This window comes from Podarcis erhardii (genome assembly GCF_964252035.2).
Source record: "Podarcis erhardii genome assembly, chromosome: 1".
In the NCBI taxonomy this organism is placed as follows: domain Eukaryota; kingdom Metazoa; phylum Chordata; class Lepidosauria; order Squamata; family Lacertidae; genus Podarcis; species Podarcis erhardii.
Window position 1 is genome coordinate 129,550,908 of NC_138497.1, and position 20,298 is coordinate 129,571,205.

The 20,298-nt window shown below is 42.6% G+C and overlaps 1 protein-coding gene and 1 long non-coding RNA gene across 7 annotated transcripts in view; one reads left to right on the forward strand and one right to left on the reverse strand.

Annotated features, from left to right (window-relative positions):
- Positions 1 to 10,280, forward strand: part of BMPR2 (bone morphogenetic protein receptor type 2) — a 91,951-nt gene extending 81,671 nt beyond the window's left edge. For all 4 annotated transcript variants that reach the window (XM_081865196.1, XM_081865194.1, XM_081865197.1 and 1 more), the window contains exons 13-15: positions 1,046 to 2,325; positions 5,204 to 8,582; positions 8,952 to 10,280. In XM_081865196.1, coding sequence (XP_081721322.1) covers positions 1,046 to 2,325; positions 5,204 to 5,454 — 1,531 coding nt within the window. In that variant the 3' untranslated portion in view covers positions 5,455 to 8,582; positions 8,952 to 10,280. The remainder of the gene's footprint in view (positions 1 to 1,045; positions 2,326 to 5,203; positions 8,583 to 8,951) is intronic.
- The window catches only part of LOC309335744, a 56,676-nt gene that overhangs the window by 22,733 nt on the left and 13,645 nt on the right, over positions 1 to 20,298 (reverse strand). The window lies entirely within an intron of this gene.

The following is a 20,298-nucleotide window of genomic DNA, read 5'->3' on the forward strand; positions in this document are numbered from 1 at the left end:
GGGGCAGGAGAGGTGGGGGCAGGAGGAGATGTGAAAGCCCTCTACTCTATACCAGCCTGACCTATCTCTTCCTCCTCCTGCTTGTGTTCTTCACTTTCCAATACTGCAGCTTCTGCCTGATGAGTCAGTCAGATCACCGATCCCTTCTTCCAAGCTCGTCTCCCAGTACCCACTCCTCAGTATCCAGCCAGTCTGTGACATCAACTAACTTAGGTCCATTAATTTCAGTGGGTCTGCTTAGAATATGAATAGTTAAATTCAATCCAAGGGCAGGTTGACAACCACAAAGTTATTGTGCAGTAAGTGCAGCTACAAGGGACGTGGGTGGCGCTGTGGGTTAAACCACAGAGCCTAGGACTTGCCAATCAGAAGGTCGGCGGTTTGAATCCCCGCGACGGGGTGAGCTCCTGTTGCTCGGTCCCTGCTCCTGCCAACCTAGCAGTTTGAAAACACGTCAAAGTGCAAGTAGATAAATAGGTTATCGCTCCGGCGGGAAGGTAAACGGCGCTTCCGTGCGCTGCTCTGGTTCACCAGAAGTGGCTGAGTCCTGCTGGCCACATGACCCGGAAGCTGTACGCTGGCTCCCTCGGCCAATAAAGCGAGATGAGCGCCGCAACCCCAGAGTCAGTCACAACTGGATCTAATGGTCAGGGGTCCCTTTACCTGTACCTTAAGTGCAGCTACAACATGATCACTGAGGCCATTTCCAGACAAAAGTCCATAATAGCACTTGTCAAAGCCAGTATTATGCCTGTTCCCACATTTGGAACAGTGTTGAAATAATAGTGCTACGAATGGGATAAAATTAAAATAGGCATGTGTGTGCTAGAATGGTGACATACAGCTTCTGAAGGGGGAAAAAGTCTAGGCCATCACACTGAGGTCCATGACATAACAGCACTGCCACACACACAGCAAAATTCCCATGATAGTTCTGCTTGCTGCAGAAACTATTTTGCATTTTTAGATCCTTTGTGTTAGAAGAATTTATCGTCTACATGCTCTTAATCCTAGTGTCTTCTTTGTGTGTGTGTTTTTTTTAAAGAAATCTATCACACCATAGGCGTGTGCCAAAGATCAGACCATATCAAGATTACTCTTCGTCATCTTACATTGAGGACTCCATTCACCATCCTGACAGCATCGTGAAGAATATTTCGTCTGAGCTTTCATCGTCCAGCACACCACTGACCATTGGGGAGAAGAACAGAAACTCTATTAACTACGAGCGACAGCAAGCACAAGCTCGCATTCCTAGTCCTGAAACTAGCGTCACAAGCTTGTCGACCAACACTACCACCACCAACACTACAGGTCTCACTCCAAGCACTGGCATGACCACCATATCCGAGATGCCTTACTCAGGTGAAACAAACCTTGGTGCTACAAATGGCATGCAGCCACTTGGGCCGACGCCTGTTTGTTTGCAACTAACAGAGGAGGACTTGGAGACCAACAAGCTGGATCCAAAGGAAGTGGATAAGAATTTGAAGGAGAGTTCTGATGAGAATCTGATGGAGCATTCCCTTAAGCAGTTCAGTGGGCCCGATCCACTCAGCAGCACTAGCTCCAGCTTGCTGTACCCACTGATAAAACTGGCAGTAGAAGCAACAGGGCAACAGGACTTCACGCAAGTTGCAAATGGCCAGGCGTGTCTAATTCCAGATGTTCAGCCTGCTCAGGTCTACCCTCTTCCTAAGCAGCAGAACCTCCCAAAGAGGCCTACTAGCCTACCTATAAACACCAAAAACTCAACAAAAGAGCCTCGGCTGAAATTTGGAGGGAAGCACAAATCAAACTTGAAGCAGGTAGAAACTGGAGTTGCCAAGATGAACACTATCAATTCTGCAGAACCTCACGTGGTAACAGTTACCACGAATGAAGTGGCAGGAAGGAGCCATACAATAGCCTCTCATGCTGTACCAACCCAGTATGTGAATGGTACAGTGCCATGTGGCCAAGCATCCAGCTCAGGGGTCCATCGGGCCCAGGAAATGCTGCAGAACCAGTTCAGCGGAGAGGACAGCCGTCTGAATATCAACTCAAGCCCTGATGAGCATGAGCCCTTGTTGAGAAGGGAGCAGCAAGTGAGCCATGATGAGGGCATTCTCGATCGTCTGGTTGATAGGAGAGAACGCTCGCTGGATAATGGTAGAACAAACGCCAACAACAACAACAGTAACCCATGTCCAGGACAAGACGTTTCTGTCCTCCGTAGCCAGAGCACAGCACCAAATTCTGGACAAGCCCACACTAGAAGAGCACAGAGACCTAACTCGCTGGATCTATCAGCCACAAATGTTTTGGACGGCTGTAGTATGCAGTGTGAGTTTTTGTGGGGTTTATCAGTGGGCATTTGCAAAAATATTACAGAATTAAACTTCTTGACTTGGGTCACAACCTAAAAACCAAATTCTGCCCTCCCAACCCAGGAAGATTTAACCCCCCCAGTGCTGTGGTTTTGCTTATACAGTGGTACCTCCGCTTACGTATCCCTCTGGTTATGAAAACTTTGGGATGCGTAAGCGGCAAACCTGGAAGTATTTTTCCAGGTTTTGGGCACATGCGCAGAAGCGCTCTTATCGCCACGCATGCATGCGCAAAAGTGCTCTCTCCAGTTGCGAAAACCTCAGGATCCAGCCGGACCTCTGGAACGGATCCTGCCCGCAACAAGAGGTACCACTATACCAATTAAATTATTTCTGTTCTTCCCAGTGAAGAATATCCCTTCAACCTTCTCTTTTTAGACCGTTACGTTTAAAACATAAATTGGGAAGGAGTTTAAAATATTTTTGGTTCCTGAGAAAACTGTGATACTGCCAGAGGGACTCAGCAATACTTTTGTTGACCTCTCTTAGAAGTGTGTGAGCCTTGGTTCTTCAGATAAATCAGTGACTTGCAAAAGTAGACTCACCTTTTTAAAAAGTAACATGGTACTCTCCTTCAGCCAAAGCTAGTTGAATGAAACAAGGTTTGACTAGAAGATTCGTTACACTATTTAGCATAACTTTCTACAACTAGTATTGTATTCTAAAATTATTTAGAATGTATTATATTCTAAATTATTTTAGAGTTATTGTAGTAGCCTATTATTGGGAATTAATTAATTCACATTTTAGAAAGCTTTCTTTTCTCAAGAGCTGTTCTCCATTGTTAAGTTGAAGATGCTCCATAATAAGTAAATGGAGGTTATGGATGTTGGTGCCACACATACATATAAATACAGTCATACCTTGGAAGTCAAAAAGAATCGGTTTGAGAAGTCTGTTTGACTTCCAAAACGTATGGAAATCAAAGCGCGGCTTCTGATTGGCTGCAGGAAACTCCTGCAGCCAATTGGAAGCCGCAGAAGCCTCGTTGGATGTTCAGCTTCCAAAAATAGTTTGCAAACTGGAACAGTCACTTCTGGGTTTGCAGCGTTCAGGAGCCAAAACATTCAAGAACTAAGCTGTTCAAAAACCAAGGTACGACTGTATTACTGCTTTGCTTAGTTGAATCCCACTATTGTAATTTGCTGTTATACAGTGGTACCTCGGGTTACATATGCTTCAGGTTACATATGCTTCAGGTTACATACGTTTCAGGTTACAGACTCCGCTAACCCAGAAATATTGCTTCAGGTAAAGAATTTTGCTTCAGGATGAGAACAGAAATCTTGCTCCGGTGGCGCGGCAGCAGCGGGAGGCCCCATTAGCTAAAGTGGTGCTTCAGGTTAAGAACAGTTTCAAGTTAAGTACAGACCTCCGGAACGAAATTGTACTTAACCCGAGGTACCACTGTATATCTATGAAGTTGGAAGCTGAAAAGAACACTCAAGTACAATATGGTTCAGTATTGTGAATATAACATTTATTCATATTAAGGTAAGATTTGATAGAATTGAGACAGTAGAATCCAGGTAGAGGTTGCATAGACTTAATTCATCCTTTGTGCCAACTGTGTTTTACGCTTAACCATATTTAATAACTCTAACCATGGCTTGAGCTCCAAACACAAGCCACAGTTTCTTTTTCTTGGCACAGCACACCAGTCTTTTAGCTTTGAAATTCTTAGGAGGCAGAGCAACTGCTGTAATTGGTTTGCCAAACCCTGATTTTAAAATCCACTTCAAACATGGTTTCTAATTCTGGCTTGCCCCTGATTGAGCTATCATTTTCATTGCTAAGGGAAGTTTAAGACTTCAAATTAACACAAAGAAGCAGCAGTTCGTTTTTAAATCTGCCATTTTAAATCTGATTCTTTAACAAGAAAGAATCCGTAAGTATTAGGCTATGTAATCGATACATGCGCCACGCCCCTGCCTGTTTGCTGCTCTTGGTGCCCTCTGCCAATGTCTGCAGCTAAGCTTTCAGACACAAAAAAAGGTCCAAGACAGCACATTAAGTCTCTAGTAAAATGTGGAATCCTTTAAAAAATGAAATCATGCACATAAAGTGACAGAAATGGCAATATTGTTGTTGTTGTTTAGTCGTTTAGTCGTGTCCGACTCTTCGTGACCCCCTGGACCAGAGCACGCCAGGCACTCCTGTCTTCCACTGCCTCCCGCAGTTTGGTCAAACTCATGCCGGTAGCTTCGAGAACACTGTCCAACCATCTCATCCTCTGTCGTTCCCTTCTCCTTGTGCCCTCCATCTTTCCCAACATCAGGGTCTTTTCCAGGGAGTCTTCTCTTCTCATGAGGTGGCCAAAGTATTGGAGCCTCAGCTTTAGGGTCTGTCCTTCCAGGGCTAATTTCCTTCAGAATGGATAGGTTTGATCTTCTTGCAGTCCAAGAAGATGCTTTGATGCATTGCTTTGATGCATTGATGCTTTTGAATTATGGTGTTGGAGACTCTTGAGTCTCCTCCAGCACCATAATTCAAAAGCATCAATTCTTTGGCGACCAGCCTTCTTTATGGTCCAGCTCTCACTTCCAGACATCGCTACTGGGTAAACCATAGCTTTAACTATACGGACCTTTGTTGGCAAGGTGATGTCTCTGCGTTTTAAGATGCTGTCTAGAGAAATGGCAATACTTATGACTAATACTACATACAGTAGACCTAGTTCCCAGGATTTATTCTGAAAGGGGAGTTACCAGGGCTGCTTTGTTGAAGTCTACCTATCCTGTCATCCATTGCTTTTGATAAGATTACGTATTTTCTTTTTCTGCCTCTTCTGCTCTTTCCTCCTGTATGACACTGTGTATTCTGCTTATTTTTAGTGAGTGAGTCATCCCTAGATGGCAAACCCGGCTCAGGAGAAAAGATCAAGAAACGTGTGAAAACACCATATTCCCTTAAGCGGTGGCGCCCGTCAACATGGGTCATCTCTACAGAACCACTGGACTGTGAAGTCAACAACAATGGCAGTGATAGGGTAGTCAGCTCTAAGTCCAGCACAGCTGTTTTCCTTGTAGAAGGAGGTACTGCTACAACTATGGTGTCTAAGGATACAGGCGTGAACTGTCTGTGAATTGTTTAAAAGCTGACAAAAATGACATTTTTGCATTCTGTTAAACAAACATGCAGAAGACCTTGGGGGGGGGGGGTTCCTTCTCCTGTCAGCACCCCTTACTGAGGACTTGCTTTAAATAGATTTCAGCTATGCAGACGATTTTTAGCTTATGCTTCCATATTTTTAATTTTGTTCTTATTTTTTTTGAAACATTTTTTTGCACTTTTTATTTAGTATTGCAAAATTACATCTGTCTGTTCCCGACCACAGAATTATATATATGTGTATCGAATGACGTGGTCTCAAAATATTTTTTTTAAAAAACAAAAACAAAAAAATGTATTGCTGATAATCAGTTTGGACCGGGTTCGAAAGGTCACTAAACACACAAGCCGCCTGGCTACAGTGGTGTTTGCCGTTCATGTTTTGAGTTCTGTGCACAAGCTCGTTTGTATGTTTCTGTGTGACAGAGTGTATTATCTTTTAAACGCCCTATTTTTCACTTGTGTTATGTTGAAATGTGCAATAGTCTGTAGTTCACAGTATGCTTTGTGTTTCAATCCCTGCTACACAGTTCCCCTTTTGGAATTAAAGGGTGGTAGGGGTTTTTAATCTAATGATTTGGCAGCCAATGAAATCCAACTGTGAACTCTGCAAAGCATAATCAGCTTAAAGCAGCTGCTTGTATCTATCTATATGTGTGCTCCAAGGTCACAGTTAATGCATGATTTTCCCTGCCTTAAAAGGGCTTCTTAAAAAGGAAGGAGGGGAGAAAAGAACAAACTTCTGCTTTCTTTCATCCTTCGAAATTAGCAAATTGCAGCTTTCTTCATAGTGGACAATGCAGCTTTGGAAAACTCTAAGCAAGAAAGTGCTGAACAAAATATAAGGAATCAAAGGGTCAGTTTGTACAATCAACGGAGGTAGATACCTGCCCTAATAAGCTTGATGCTTGATAAACATGCCTCACCATTGGCAGGTTTACAAAGTTTAAAAGCTCTATATGGGACAGATGATCTGTGGTATCTTTTTCCACCAAGCCATGATGCGTGTGCAAATTATAACTCTGGTATGTGTAAACTGACCCCAAATGTCTACCATTTTATTTTATCTCTTGTCGTATACAATTTGAAAGTTAAATATGCTTTGTATTTATGTACATTTTTCCTTAATGAATGCTTTTGGTGTATATTGAAAAGAACATTTTTGCCTAATCTTGGTAAGTTATCTTAATTTTTTTACTGTAGGTAGGTTGGTAAGACAGGTTTTTGATAGACAAGCTAAAACATGGACTCATTTGCATGATAGTCATGTAATGAGTTCCTATGCCTCTGTACTTTTAACTGCCCAAATCTGATGGCCTAGTTCAGTGTTGCACCAGATTGCCTAGGTGTAACTGGCTGATTTACAGTGCATTCCTTTACATGTCTACTTAAGGAGAACATCTCACTGAGTTCAGGTAAGTATATCTAGAATTGCAGCTTTTGAATATTGTGAAAATACCCAGTTCCTTCAGAAATGTCCTGCTTATGCATTAATTGCCCCTTTAGTACCTATCATCACAACATATCAGAGTTTTTTCTAAGGAAAACATTTTAGAATATTTTAGAATACATGTAACAGTACATATTTGTGCATGACTATTAAAATATCTGGCCCCATAAAAGCACCATTTTGAAAGTCAATAAGTATATCTCCCTAGACAGAAATGAGTAAATATTTGCTAACTGGCCCTTGTCACAGCATGAAGCCCTGTTGTCTCAGTTGTTGTTCAGACTTATGTAACCTTAACAAGATATATATTTACAATCACTAAATAGCATCTAGTATGATATCTGGTTCTAAATAAAAGATTGAGTTCTGATTTATCATAATCCAAGACTTACATAACTGGTTTTTTTGGGCCACATAGCACAATCTCTACAGCACATTGTCCTCATGCAAGTTTCTGATGAACTGCTTCATTCTGTTTTTCAGACCTTTAAAAAATTGTTTATTTCCTTAATTCAGTTCTTACCAACTTTTTCCACTTTAAAGTCCTGAACTCTGCACTCTTTTCGAAATACAGTAGAACCTCGGCTTACGAAAGTGGCAAACCTGGAAGTATTTTTCTGGGTTTTGCCACATGCGCAGAAGCGCTTTATCGTACTGCATGCATGCGCAGATCAGGCGCCTCCGGTTATGGAAACCTCGGGATCCGACCGGAGCTCTGGAATGGATCCCGTCCACAACTGAAGGTACCACTGTAGTTATATCCTGCTACTGAAGAATAAACCAACTTTTCCCACTGTGTGATGTTTGATTAGATTAGACCAATGAAGGTAATAGTTCAAAGTGGTTTAAATTAAATGAAATCCTGGTCTAGAATATCTGGATGCTAAGTAAGTTATGATATCATTTAGAATCTGTCATGGACTTGGTTAATGTTTAAAGTTTTCCATCAAATAAGATCACTGCTTTCATCCTGTGATAACCACATCGAAAGCCCTCTAATCAATTTTTCCCCATTCATAGCCCAGTTTTCATCATTTATCTCCCACTGTGTTAAGTGATTATTTTACAACAATCTACTCTAGGCTAAGAAGGTTTGCGGCCTTTTGCCTCCTTCCCGGGGCATAGGCTTTTTGAATTTTTGGCCTAAATTCATGCAATGTGCATTTACTGGAGTTATGGCCCTGCCATACTTTGTTTTAATTTCCTTTTAGCGTAAGCTTGAGGTTAATATTTGCAGCTTTTAGTTTTCAAATCAGAAGTTGGACTTTGAACAGTGTTGAATCTTCCACTGAAAAAATTAGGCAATCAATATAATCATTGTTTTGGAGGCTTGTTTCATAGGAAGCAGCTTGACAGCCTTGAAGCTCAGAAGTCCCCAAGGCAAATTCTAAAATGAAGCTCTGTGGCGTCAGCTAAAGAGCTGCGCAATTCCCATGACAGCCCTTAGGAGACACATTTTGGGAACTTTAGTTTTAAAAAGGCATGTTATCCCCAAGGAGCTCTCAAGGAACACACTAGAATAAGTAGCCTAGTTTTTGAAGAGGAAACTGAGCTGTGTGGATTGCATAGTTAATCCCAAAGAGCCAGCAATCCTGCTTTGTGTAAACCAGATTTCAGGTGATCTCCCCTTTTCAAGTATTGGAAGGACTTAAGTAAAGGTAAAGGGACCCCTGACCATGAGGTCCAGTCGTGGCCGACTCTGGGGTTGCGGCGCTCATCTCGCTTTATTGGCCGAAGGAGCCGGTGTACAGCTTCCAGATCATGTGGCCAGCAGGACTAAGCCGCTTCTGGAGAACCAGAGCAGCGCACAGAAACGCCGTTTACCTTCCCGCCGGAGTGGTACCTATTTATCTACTTGCACTTTGACGTGCTTTCAAACTGCTGGGTTGGCAGGAGCTGGAACAGAGCAACGGGAGCTCACCCTGTCGCGGGGATTCGAACCGCCAACCTTCCGATTAGCAAGTCCTAGGCTCTGTGGTTTAACCCACAGCGCCACTCGTGTCCCTATTGGAAGGACTTAGGGAGGGCTCATTTGGGCCGGGAATTTATCTGGGCTGGGGAACCATGCTGTAGTTCAGGGATAGTATATCTTCCACTCCAAAAGCTGGGCAGCTTCTCAGTCCATGTCCTCTTAACTGGGAGTTCACAACCACATTTTAAAAATTAACAGAAAGTGGAAAGAGGCTACTAAAAAATATTCAAGAGTGGAGTGTTTGTGCAAATGAAACTGTGTGAGTGATTTTTGGCTCCTTTTTATTTTTTTAGACCTTTTTGCATGTCGAGACCTATTGCCAACGATTGCATGGTTTGATTGTGATTTCACTAATGTCTCACATCTGCGTAGTTGGATGTGCCAAGTCCAAATGCTCATGACAAAAGGATGGCAAATCATCCCTCTCCATTCCCTGAAAATAGAGATTTGACCTTTGGATTATCTTTGCACAGTTACTGGAGGTGGGGGGTGTGTGTGTTCTCTTTCTTCAAATTATACTGATGGTGATATATCAGTAAATAGGCATTTAGGGAGAAAGAACCTCTATATGATATTTTGGAGTGAGTGTTTCATCAAAAGTTGCATTCTTTTGCCATGTTGTGAGAACAGTTTTCTAAAAAGGAATGCAGCAATGTTCTCAAAGTCCCATTAGTAAGCAAGTCAGAGACAATTTATTTTTCTAGTGTGGCAGTTGCATCTTTTCCCCCACAAGAAATATTTACTTGTACTGTAATTCAAGGGAAGGGAAATAATGCACAAGTTAAAACAATTGCACTCTTGTAGTTGTGCTTAAGTTATACATATAAGCAAAGGATTTAAAATAAATGGAAGATGTAAGAATCAGCTTTTTAATTCATGGAGGATCAGCATAGAAAGCTTGCTCTTTGTGTTAAGATATAACAAATGTCAGTTATTCATTCTGCCTTTCAGGTGTTCTGTTCAGTAGTGATATTTCTTTTACTTGAGTGAACAATATCACAAGTTTCATGGTCACATGCTTGTTCTGCAGTACCCAGTGTTTCACAAAATGATTTCTAATCCTCTATGCCTATAAATTGGGGGGAGGGGTGGAACTATAGATATGTATCTGAAAGGAAAAGCCTACCAGCAATTTATTTGTGGTGTAGTAGTTAACAAGTCTTTTTGCAACGCTGCATTGCTAAGGGCCGTTGACTTTGTTTTTGTCCATATGGTTATCCCTTAATGTAATAAATAATTGTAACATGCAAATGAATTTAAAGTTTATAAAAGGCTATTCCATCAGTCTATATAATGAAGAATATTTTATGTGATTTGCTTTTTATCATATTATGTATGTCTTTCGATGCCTTTTTTTTCAGTAAACACATGCCTCAGATCTCTGTTGCAACTTTTTCCAGACACACTGTACGAAATATACTGATTGGAAATATTAAGCCTATAACCAATGACATAGTTAGCCATACAAAAAGAGGAAGGACTCCCTATAAGATGGAAATGTGTCTGAGGGAGCAAGTTTTAGAGGAAACATGATGGCTGGGTAAATGTTAAGCATCCCTTCCCTACCCAATCCTCTTCTCCTCCTATCTGCAACTTTTTTTTTTTAAGAGGAACATGTCATAGGGCACTGGGGTGAATGTCCCTTTCGCCTCCAGTGCAGGCTAAGTACTGAAATTCAGATAATAAAATATCATAGGCATTAGCCATCAGCTATATGTGACATTCATTCAACTGTATTGCACTATGAATTCCAATGGCCTTGCTAACTGGGAAGACAATTGCATTCAGCAGTAACAAAATCCTGCCATTTGAGTGCTGGTAAAATACACCATCGCTGAAAGAGGTGTGCATATCTGAGGAAGACAGACTGGATTCTGTGCAGAAAAATGAGCAACAGCTGCACAGTTGCTGCTTTGTAAACTCGGTGCTCTGAGACGGTAGGATATCTGGAGTAAGCAAACTCTTTTTTTCAACAGGGATACACAAGCACCCTAACATTCAACCTGAAAAATATCATGCTTTAGCGAGTGCCCTGTTCAAGCACTCACAAAAGTGTAAGCCTTTTTTTCTTTTTCTTTTTGGAAGTGTCCAGTTTGAGGACTTGCAAAAGGCTTGCTGGTCCTCACAGTGACCACTGCCTCCCATCTCACCAACCTGAATAATATATCTTGAGGCTAGGGCAGGACGGTAGAAGAACGGAGGCAATGGGTGTTCTGGAGCCCCTCTCAGAGCCTTCTTCCCAGCAATCACTCATAGTATCACTGTATTTTTCGCACCAGACCATAAGACGCACCTAGTTTTTGGAGGAGGAAAGCAAGAAAAAAAATATTCTGAATCTCAGAAGCCAGAACAACAAGAGGGATCGCTGCGCAGCAAAAGCAGCGGTCCCTCTTGCTGTTCTGGCTTCTGGGATAGCTGCGCAGTGAAAGCAGTGATCCTTCTTGCTGTTCTGGCTTCTGGGATAGCTGCGCAGCCTGCATTCGCTCCAAAAGACACAAACACATTTCCCCTTACTTTTTAGGAGGGAAAAAGTGAGTCTTATAGAGCAAAAAATAGGGTAAGTCCCATCCCCAATGAAGAAAGATGCTCTGCTGGGACCTCTGGGTGCTCTTTGCTATCTTTGACTCACCCCCCTGGCAGAGGTGCAGGAGGCGCGCACTGCCCCTGGCGGCATGATCCCGGTTGGGTGGCTGCCCCCCGCGCGCGCTGGGTGCCACGCCCCTGCAGGCAGCATGCCACACCCCCAGCACACGTGCCACGCCCCTGTGGGCTGTGCGTCATGCCCCCAGCACGCGTGCCACGCCCCTGCGGATGGCGTGTCACGTCCCCAGGGAGTGCGCCATGCCCCCAGGATGCGTGCCAGCCATGCCCCCGCCTGCTCTCCGCCACTGGCTACCCTGTCTCAAGGTAAGTAATTGGGACCTTGGGACGGGAGAAGGCAGAAATGACAGTGGGCACTCGTCGGATCCAGATCAGCAAAGGAGCCCTGCTCACTTTGAACCATTTTCAAGAGTTTGAACAGATGCGCTGACTTCTGTGACCATTGAGTCCCGCGGCATGTGTTTACACCATGCTTAGCATGTGTGCTCAATTTTAAGTTCTTTCTGCCACTCTATACATTTTGCCAACCACACAGATTTATGCCCACTTCCCTTTGTGTCCTGCTGTTCATTTTTAAAGAAAACCATTTGGTCCAAGTACCATTTTACACAGCTTTCCAATATTTCCTTCAGCACTTGGAAAGTTTCATTTAAAACACAACTAGTTCAAGTTAACCCTGCCCCAAAGGGAACTACTTCCAGTTCATCCTTTTACAATACAAAACTTGTTCAATTAATTCATCCAAATGAATACATAAAAAGTTCAGCCTAAAATCAGCATTCAGAATATCACAACCTGATGTGCAGAACTATAGGATCTAAAAGGAAATAGGGGTAACACAGCTAATAAGATGTCTAACAGACAGAATGTTAGCAAGTAAATCTTTTCCGTTTGTGCCAGCTACACAGCTGTAAAAGGCATCGTTCATTTTGTTCCTCTACCTGTACTTCTCACTGTAAACTACCCTGTTGAAAAAGAGCAAATCTCTTCAGTAGGGAAGGTACAGGAAATGCCTTACATTCTTCCTTTTGATTACATAACAACAGTGATTAAGTTACTGAGCAATCTTAACAACACCTCCATATCTGTCTAATAAGCCTCCATGTTTTGCTTTCTAACTTTCCTTATACATGTCTGACTGGGGGTGGGGGGAGGGAGAGAGAGAGAGTTTGGGCCTCCTGCCAGGCTGAAGAGAAGGGAATGAAAGTGAAGATGAACTAGAAGTTTGGGGACCACTTTCAAGTGTAGTCCAGAGATTTTTTGAACTAGTTCAGTGAACTTTCTTCAACCAAACTAGTTCATTCCAAGCACTGATTTCCTTGTTCCTTAGAACTTAAACTTTGAGGATATAGTAGTTGGCACTGTTAACAGTATCAGTCTCATACTATTTGAGTAGCAACAGAGTACTTGCTTAAATGTTTTAAAGACAAAAATTAGTTATGAGTCTTATGTACTCTGCTGACATACACCCCACTGTTACACACGGGACCGCAGGAGAAGATACATATACAAAGCTGCTTTATAAAATTCCTAAACTGGAACAAAAGAGCAACTAATCCTGAGGAACTTAAAAGACTAACAAATGCATTCTGGCATGAACTTTCATAGCTGCAATATAAATAGGCATTACGTGACCTGTAAACTTGGTGGCCTTGTGTACACATGTTCACATACAATGCTGAACCATGGTTCGTGGTACATGCACAAGCTAGAATGAGCCAGAGCAAAACCACCAGCTTGCATTCTCCTTCCACGTAGCCAAGAGAAAGACTTCTGCTATGCCTATTAACGGTTTCCATGAATCTTGGCTTCTCATTACGTATGAACTGGAGACGGTAGAAAAGAACACACCCGATCAATTTCAAAACGAGCCAATTCCAAACTTTGGGTTATAAAGTTGGTTTCATTAACTATCGTCATGACATACCAGGATTTGTTAAAACTGAAGCCAGGTATTGCAAGAGGAGGGGAGGAAGAAATGAAATTAACAACATATGCAAGCTCAAAGCTTTACTCAGGCTCATCATAGCTCATTCATGTAGTACTAAATCATAGTTTAGCGGTGTGTGTGAATTAGTACAATGAGACTAAAGGGAAAATAAAACACATAAAATACTATACCACGTCAGAGTTGGGCGTGTGCCTTGGCTCATAGAGGTATACAAGATGCAATCGGAAATTAGGAATTATTCTTTTTCTCCCTACAATTTTAACAAGTGAAACAGAATTTTTAAATTATCTTAACCCTCCCCCCCCCGATAGGTCTATTTCCAGTTATTAGTATTTAATATCTGTTTTGCACAAATACTGTGTTATGCACTGTGTATTTGGTAGCTTGAAACAAGGTTCTTTGTATCTTAACAGCACTAGGGAAAATTCCAATGTAAGTTCCAAAAGAAACTGGTAATGCAAATTAAGGAAATGATAATTCCAAACCTCTTTATTTGTGTCACTTATACAATATTGAGCTGCATTTCTTCTTTGCTTACTCAAGAGTGAGGGAACTGGGTTGTATTGGCATGCATGTAAGGTTGAAGCATCCTTCTCAATGACTGTGGGCTGAGAGTTTCCTCCATCTCAATGATGGTGTGTTGTGACAATGGCGATATTCCTACAACTTTAAACACGAAGCCATGCATAGCCTCAAACTGGAAAAACCAAAACACTGAGCTACATGGCATTCATGTCCACAGCGAGATTTCTAGGGAGAAGTAGCCAAAGAATACTAGCCCTCTCAGAACTGTCTTATTGTAGTGCTTCTCACACATTTCTGCTGAAATGTCAAATTTATACATGGTTGATTTTACTACTTTTGTATAAGCTGCACAGTACCTTGCTGTGCTGTTTTAAGTTGCGCATTACAGGATAGTCTGACTACGAATGAAACGTACCGCTTTTTAAAATCATCTGTGGATGCCACTATGAAAGCTGACATTCTTAAAAGCCACTTCAGAGTTTTCTATGAATACTTGTTATATATGAACCTATACAAAGAGACTGTATCGATACAAAGAAATTGGATCGGAACATTTAAAAACATTTCTTTAGGTTTGGGGGGGGTGCGCGGGGAGTCTTGCTGTAAAATGATGCATTAATCCATTTAATAAAAATCACCTTCATGAAAAGAGCTGGGGGGTTTTTTGTGTATGTGTGCGTAAGTTTGACAACTTTATGGTGCGACCAGTAGATGTCACTGCTTACTATTAAAGCATGGGATTAAGATATATTTATCTGCTGGGAAAGAAGAACCATCTTCTGACTTGGCATGTTACAAGAGTAAGTTGGGGAGAAATGTGCCTAAATTCAGGTTTCCATATTATCTATTTCAATCGTGTATACTTTGTTGTAAATCGGCTTATAAAAAAGAGTACTCTCCTGAAAGCCCATGATGAGTAAGTATCTCCTCTTAAGTCAGGCAAGGTATATTTTTCCATTGGAAGCAGTAGGAGTTTCTCTCTCATTATCTGTGGAGCAAGATGTGTGTAGACAGAAAATTTACATCTAAAAATAGTATTAACACCGACAACTGGGAAACACTGGCCTGCGAGCGCTCCATTTGGAGAACAGCCTTTACCAAAGGTGCCATGGGTTCTGAAAACACTCAAACTCAGGACAAAAGGGAGAAACGCGCTAAGAGGAAGGAATGTTTGGCAAATCCTCGCTATGATCAGCTCCCACCCAGAAACCTATGTCCCACTGTGGAAGGACGTGTGGATCCAGAATTGGCCTCCACAGTCACTTACGGACTCACTGTTAAAACAGTGTTTATAGAAGACAATCTTACTCAGCTACGAGTGATCACCAAAGAAAGAGACAGAAAGTTTTGTAGGCTGGGAATGGATTGTTAGAGTGGTTGTTTATTATGGTGATGTAGCGAAATGGTAGCTTGAAGAAACCTCTAACGTCACACAATTTTGCCTAGCGCCAGGGTTCAACAAGTGATGTCACCCTGGGCTCTTTAAGGAGGAAGGGTGGGATATAAATTGAATAAATAAAAACTGTAATGCTGTAATAGCTGCCGTCACTTGGGTAGAAGATGCCACCTGAGAAAAGGAATAGGAATGGGCAGCGTGTATGGAGGTCCTAGGCGGCCTGGACAATGACCCATCTCTTGGCCTTGCTGATGTGATTCAAAAGAAAGCAGAGCAATACGTTTGACACAAGCTTGGCTGCAGGAGTTGCCAGAAGGAGGCATACAAGGTGCCATCCAACCACCTTAGGGATGCCAATCCAGATTTGTGTAGGTTTTACTCCCTAGCTGTGGGTTAAACCACAGAGCCTAGGACTTGCCGATCGAAAGGTCGGCGGTTCAAATCCCCGCAACGGGGTGAGCTCCCGTTGCTCAGTCCCTGCTCCTGCCAACCTAGCAGTTCGAAAGCACATCAAGTGCAAGTAGATAAATAGGTACCGCTCTGGTGGCAACTTAAACGGCGTTTCCCTGCGCTGCTCTGGTTCGCCAGAAGCGGCTTAGTCATGCTGGCCACATGACCTGGAAGCTGTACACTGGCTCCCTCGGCCAGTAAAGCGAGATGAGCGCCACAACCCCAGAGTCGGCCATGACTGGACCTAACGGTCAGGGGTCCCTTTACCTTTACCGTTATTCCCTAGCCCAGGGGTCAGCAACCTTTTTCAGCCGTGGGCAGGTCCACCATCCATCAGACCATGTGGTGGGCCGGACTATATTCTGAAGGAAATAAAAGAACGAATTCCTATGCCCCCAAAATAACCCATAGGTGCATTTTAAATAAAAGAACACATTCTACTCATGTGAAAACACCAGGCAGGCCCCACAAATAACCCAGAGATGCATTTTAAATAAAAGCACACATTCTACTCATGTAAAAACATGCTGATTCCTGGACCGTCCGTGGGCCAGATTGAGAAGGCGATTGGGCCAGATCCGGCCCCCAGGCCTTAGTTTGCCTACCCATGTCCTAGGCCACCATCTGTGTGCAATTGGGACCAAGGTTCTCCACCCAGATTTCTGGTCTGTTTGCTTATCCAGTTGACATGTTAAAAGTTACATTTTTTAGAAATGAAGTTATTGCCGTTCATATTGCAGCGATACACCATTGTTCTCAGAATTTTCTCTCCAAAAATAGTTCCTTCCTTTATGAGCTCACACCCTAAATAAGGGAGCAAGAGGAAACCCTGAAATAAGTCTTAATTGTCTGGGCTTGTCTGAACAAATGGTGAGAAGGAGCCAAGCTTTGTCATTCCAACTTCTCTTGCTAAGATCTGCAAATATTTCTCTTTGCACTATGCCCATGAGAACTCTCCTTTTTAGGCAGGGCCTGGCGACTGTAAAAGGGCAAGAGTGCCATGCGATGTCTCTGTGCTACAAGCTCTTCCTCTTATCCTTTCCTTATTGCACTGCAGCCGCTTGCTTTGAAATGCATCTCTAAGTAGAAGTCCTGAACAGTCTGAAGCTAAACAATGAAGACATCTGTGGAGAGCATTCCACTGATGTAGTGCTAAAACCAAGAATATAAGAAGAAACCTGCTGTATCAGGCCAAAGACCTGCCTTAATCCAGCATATTGTTGCCACAGTGACCGAATCGATCAGAGTTTCCCAAACTTGTTTCTCCAACTGTTTTTGGACTACTGTTTCCACTATCCCTGACCACTGGTCCTGCTAGCTAGAGATGATAGAAGTTATAGTCCAAACAGCTGGAGACCCAAGTTTGATAAACCCTGAAATAGATGCTTTTGAGAGGCCTGCAAGCAGGACATGAGGAATCCTCCTGCTTCAGGTTGTTGTTATTGTTGTTGTTTAGTCGTTTAGTCGTATCCGACTCTTTGTGACCCCATGAACCAGAGCACGCCAGGCACTCCTGTCTTCCCCTGTCTCCCGCAGTTTGGTCAAACTCATGCTGGTAGCTTCGAGAACACTGTCCAACCATCTCGTCCTCCGTCATCCCCTTCTTGTGCCCTCCATCTTTCCCAACATCAGGGTCTTTTCCAGGGAGTCTTCTCTTCTCATGAGGTGGCCAAAGTATTGGAGCCTCAGCTTCAGGATCTGTCTTTCCATTGAGCACTCAGGGCTGATTTCCTTCAGAATGGATACGTTTGATCTTCTTGCAGTCCATGGGACTCTCAAGAGTCTCCTCCAGCACCATAATTCAAAAGCATCAATTCTTCAGCGATCAGCCTTCTTTATGGTCCAGCTCTCACTTCCATACATCACTACTGGGAAAACCATAGCTTTAACTATACGGACCTTTGTCAGCAAGGTGATGCCTCTGCTTCGGGTACTTACACATTCTGCTTCATACTTGTTTTTCTTGGAGGGTTAGAGAGAAAAAAAGAAAGACGGAAAGAAAGACGGAAAGAAAGAAAGAAAGAAAGAAAGAAAGAAAGAAAGAAAGAAAGAAAGAAAGAGCTCATTCTGTGGCCCCTGTGCAAGACTGGGCTGGCAAACCCTGAACTAGGCCCAACTAAAACTGCCTTGGTAGACTGGAAAAACTAGCTTTTACTATCTATTAATTCATAATATATTCACACTCCAGTTCATTGCTGGCCTTCACAAGACTGGGAAGCCTCTCTGAGAGACTTGACTTTTTTTGTTCTTTTTAAAGCAAAACAAAGGATTTAGTTGGTTTTCAATGAAGGGCTCAGAACCACTGATCCAGCAGATTAGCACAATGTGAAAACAACTTCCAACGGGAATTAGACAGAATTAATAGGGTGGATGGCAAGAACCACCCTGATAAAAATGTCAGATACTTATCCGCAAGCTAGCTGCTGAAAGCTGGCTTATCCCACGCCTAGGGGGGGACATATAAGGCAGCTGGGGCACTTATTTCCTTGAAAACACAAGTGCGTGTCAAATATGTCAGATAACAAATGAGGGGTCTTAAATCTGTATCTAGTTAAGCGAAGCTGATACTATATCGGTAGAATTTTAGAGCCATAATCTCCACACAAAAAGTACAATGCATGTCAAGTATTTCCTTTTTTTCCCATATAAATCCATTGATTATACATATATACAGTCTAGATTACATAAGTTGCATATAACATAGCTGTTACAAGAATCATATATATAGTACACAGTTATTTTGGGCTCCGCCGAGCCTCGGACTTCCCTTCACTTCATTGGTAAGTATCAGATAATTTCTAAAGTTACGTGTTTTATCTCCTTTACATATTTGCCAAACACTGTTAGAGTTGTTCCAACCCTGCCAGAGTTATCGAAGTTCTATACTTATCTCTTATATACGTCAGATATTTGTTCCAATTTTCATGAAACTCCTGGTCATCCTGGTCTCTTAGTCTTCCTGTTATTCTAGCTAGTTTAGCATAATTTATCATCTTGATCTGCCAGTCATTTATAGTAGGTATTAATTCCATTTTCCAGCTTTGGGCTAACATAGTTCTAGCGGCCGTTGTGGCATATAGAAACAGATTTTTGTCCTCTTTTTTTATTTCCTTGCCAACTATTCCTAGCAGGAAAGCTTCAGGCTTGCATGTCAAGTATTTCCATGTAGTACAGCTTATGTTAAATACATACACATCTACCAACCGCCATTCCCCTCCGCCCACCTGTTTACTATTTTTACGCAATACAGTGGTACCTTGGGTTACATACGCTTCAGGTTACAGACTCCGCTAACCCAGAAATAGTACCTCGGGTTAAGAACTTTGCTTCAGGATGAGAACAGAAATTGTGCGGCGGCAGCAGGAGGCCCCATTAGCTAAAGTGGTGCTTCAGGTTAAGAACAGTTGCAGGTTAAGAACAGACCTCCGGCACGAATTAAGTTCTTAACCCGAGGTACCACTGTATATGGTTCGGCTTTTATTTTTTTGTATTTTCATCTGTTTATTTTAATTTTTTAACATAAGGTGATGAGACTGGGCCCCCAGCATTCTACATAAAGGTACCATCTAGAGCAGGGGTCAGCAACCTTTTTCAGCCGTGGATGGGTCCACCATCCCTCAGACGATGTGGTGGGCCGGACTATATTTTTTGGGGGGAAATGAACGAATTCCTATGCCCCCAAAATAACCCATAGGTGCATTTTAAATAAAAGCACACATTCTACTCATGTAAAAATACCAGGCAGGCCCCACAAATAACCTAGAGATGCAGTTTAAATAAAAGGACACATTCTACTCACGTAAAACACACTGATTCCTGGACCGTCCGCGGGCCGGATTTAGGAGGAGTTTGGGCCACATCCGGCCCACAGGTCTTAGGTTGCCTGCCCCTGATCGATAGGTACAAAGGCATTACAGTGGTACCTCAGGTTACATATGCTTCAGGTTACAGACTCCACTAACCCAGAAATAGTACCTCGGGTTAAGAACTTTGCTTCAGGATGAGAACAGAAATTGTGCTCTGGCGGCGCAGCAGCAGCAGGAGGCCCCATTAGCTAAAGTGGTGCTTCAGGTTAAGAACAGTTTCAGGTTAAGGACGGACCTCTGGAACGAATTAAGTACTTAACCCGAGGTACCACTGTATAGTTACCGCTGTAGTTTCCTTTCAGCTGTTGGAGCCTGTTGATCTAGTATTTTCAATGGATTTTGACTCCAAGAATGTTTCTCTGGGCAGTTGCGATCCAATCCCTGAATAGGATTAGCATTTTTTACTGCATTGTCTCACTTTCTATTTACAGGAAGGGTGTGTTCACATTATACCCATCTTAGTGCCCAGGTGGAGTTCTTGCCATTGCCCCACCACCACCAGCTGTTCCTGTCTGCACAGTTTCATTAGTGTCAGATTTCTATCTGATTGTGTTTGCACCATGGGGTCTTGGCAGGACAAGGATGTAATTATCCTTTCTTTCTTTTT